At 48.6% G+C, this 2,942-nt stretch overlaps 1 protein-coding gene across 1 annotated transcript; it reads right to left on the bottom strand.

The window, feature by feature from the left end:
- Positions 1-768: 768 nt before the first annotated feature.
- Positions 769-1,855, bottom strand: LOC100283089 (fasciclin-like arabinogalactan protein 8). The gene has a single exon (NM_001155991.2). The coding sequence runs from the start codon at positions 1,810-1,812 to the stop codon at positions 976-978; it is 837 nt and encodes a 278-aa protein (NP_001149463.1). The 5' UTR covers positions 1,813-1,855; the 3' UTR covers positions 769-975.
- Positions 1,856-2,942: the final 1,087 nt, after the last annotated feature.

Below are 2,942 nucleotides of genomic sequence, written 5' to 3'. Positions count from 1 at the left end.
ACTTCCACCTTTGACGAATTCATGCACATTATTCCCCACAACTTGTTGAGTTATGATCTTTTATAAGCTCACAGTTGCGATATATAACCCCCCCACACACACAGGAGAAGAACATGTGGTCCAGGAGGAGTCGTACAATGAGGAGTACGAGTTAATCTAGGTGGCGTCTCGCAGTTAGTTTTATGACACTAAGGATGGACTTTTAGTTCGCTTTATATTTATTATTTATTTTGTAAGACTTCCGCTATGTAATAATGACATTTATGATATTTGTGGCATTTATCTCTATACACTTTGTTATTATATGTGTTGTTGTTTTTTTATCGCACATATGTGGCGTATCCGACTTTATCTTTTAAATCTGGGTATAATATATTTATCTGGAGATATATTTTTAGAAGCTATCGGAGTCGTGGAGATATGTAAGACGACAGATGGCCCGAACGGGGTGACTAGACGTAGAGCAGTAAAATTGGGAAAGCAAGCAACGTGTGGGCGCCTGTTGAAGCCTGAGTTCTCTTTCATTCCCCAAAACGAGGATTTCCGAACTTGTTTTGGATATTGTTGAAGATGATCTATGACAGTTAAAATGGCTAAAAGAGATCTTTAGCGCTCAATAATTTGGGCGACAGAATAGTTTTAGAACGTAACTTTGATTGTATAACAAGTCGAGTAGTCGTGTGTTTGGTGTGATAGAGAATTTACGGATCAGAAATGACATATAGCTAGGCGGAGTCTTTCAGTTGACGTACTCAGCTTGTTTTTTTCTGGCCTTTGTATTTCTTCTACTCTTTATAATTCCAAGAAGCGTAATAATACAAGGAAACGATTTTTTTTTGGAAAGATCGACAAAAGAAAATGAGCCATAAGAGTTAACTATATATATGGCGCGCAAAATGAACTACTCTTATAAAATGCAAGGGACGATCCAATTCCCACCCGACCGAACCAGTTGCAATTTGCAAATGCAGTGACCTACAAGTACCCGATCAGTATGCATGCCATTGCCATCCCCACGGCCGCAGCAGTCCACCAACTCGCCACTTGCGCCACATGGCCATGCGACGGCACCGGCGCTTCAGCAGTGTCCGGAGCCTCCGCGGTATCGCCCACTGAGGCCGGTAACAACGTCGACGGAGATTGCCGCGGCGAAGTTAACGTCGGCGGAGGGCTCGGCGCGACCGCCATCTGCGTCATCCTTGGCGCGGGCGGCGACGGCGACGGCGGCAGCGGCAGCCGCGGCCTGGTGATGATGCCCGGCGGCACGACGAGGTTGCTGATCTGGAGCACCGATATGTTGTACGGCTTCGCGGTCACGGCCCTCTTCAACGTGGCGCTGACCAGCGACCCCGGCGCGGCCGAGACGAAGACGGCGCTCGCGCCGCCACGCCCCGCGGCGGTGACGTTCAGGAACCCCGTGCGGCCGAGCGCGCTCCCCGTGGTCTGGAACAGCGTGGTGACCACGGTGGGCTGGCCCCGGGGCAGCGACGCCAGCTTGGCCGCGTCGATGTAGTCCAGCGCGACGTGCACGGAGACGAGCTCCACGAGCGCGGCGCGCGGCAGCCTGGCGCTGCGGCGGAGGAGCCAGTCCACCGCGGAGTTGCCCGGGACGAGCACGGTCACGGGGCTCCGGCTGTTGACCTCGCGCGCGACGCGGGTCTTGGAGAGCAGGAGGTTGAAGAGCTTGAACTCCGGGTACCGGCCGAGGATCTCCGTCACGTTGAAGGCGGTGTTGCCGGTAGCCGGTGCGGCGGCGGTGGCGGCGGCGGGCAGGAGGAAGAGGAGCACGAGCAAGGAGGTGTTAGGAGCCATACGTGCGCCGATGCACGAACTTACGCATAAGCACACCGATAGCGCGCGGCGTGTGGCACGTAGAGTGCTATAAATAGAGACATGGGCGGCAGGTCATGAACTAGACAGCTAGCGGGAGAGAAATTAGAGGACAGGAGGGGTTTAAGGCCTGAGCGATTAGAGTGGAGATCTCATCTCACTCTCGGCTGACCACTTCTTCAGCCGCTGGCAGGATTTGTGCTGGGAGTTGGGCCGGGTCCATCGTGATTCAGTCAGATAAATTCGGATCGAGAAGGCTCAAAAACTTTTGAGTTGTGTCATGCCAATCTAAAGAGTAGAAATAGTGACCGTTCAGTTCTAAAGTACGTCGAGTCTTCATTGAATTATGCCGGCCCAAGCACCACACATATTTGAACCACATAAAATCCAAACATTACAATTAATAAAGTACATTGCTCACTAAACTAAAGAAATTAAATATTGTAGTCTTTATCGAGCCAGACTGATTCACACCTGACTCATACGTGCGGGTCGTGTCGGGGGCCAGCACAGCCAAAAATTAAGGCTGACCCAATTCTGCTTCGGGCCATGCTAGTCTGACCCATAGGACTTCATGTTGTGCTATATTTTAGGCTCCTAGTTTCAATTCGTGTTCGTGCTGGTCCGAAAAGCTAGGCCCATGTTTTAGATGCATGTTTCCCTTAAATACAGATCATGTCATGGTCAGTACTAGTTCAGTCCCTCGTCAGCTAAAACTTATCGTGGTCAGGAATAATTGTCATGGCCGGTACTAGTTCAGTTCCTCATCAGCTAAAACTTGTCGTGGCCAGGAATCATTGTCATGGCCAGCTAAAACTTGTCATGGCCAATACTATTTCAGTTCATCGTCAGCTAAAACTTGTCATGGGCAGGATTACCTGGTTTTAAACTATTCTATAAATTATAAGGCATTCCAGTTTTCTAGAAGAGTCAAACCATCTCAGGTGTGATTAATGTTATACAGAAATTACAAAGAACTGTAACATCCACTGGGTATAATATAAAATATAATCAAAGAAGTATCTAATTGTACTTTTTGGTACCATAAATATTACTGTTTAATTATATAAATTTAGTAAAACTTAAGATGATGATTTGACTCTGTAACAGAA

Source organism: Zea mays, chromosome 9, assembly GCF_902167145.1.
Source record: "Zea mays cultivar B73 chromosome 9, Zm-B73-REFERENCE-NAM-5.0, whole genome shotgun sequence".
NCBI classification, from domain to species: domain Eukaryota; kingdom Viridiplantae; phylum Streptophyta; class Magnoliopsida; order Poales; family Poaceae; genus Zea; species Zea mays.
This window is presented reverse-complemented; position numbering and strand designations above follow the sequence as displayed.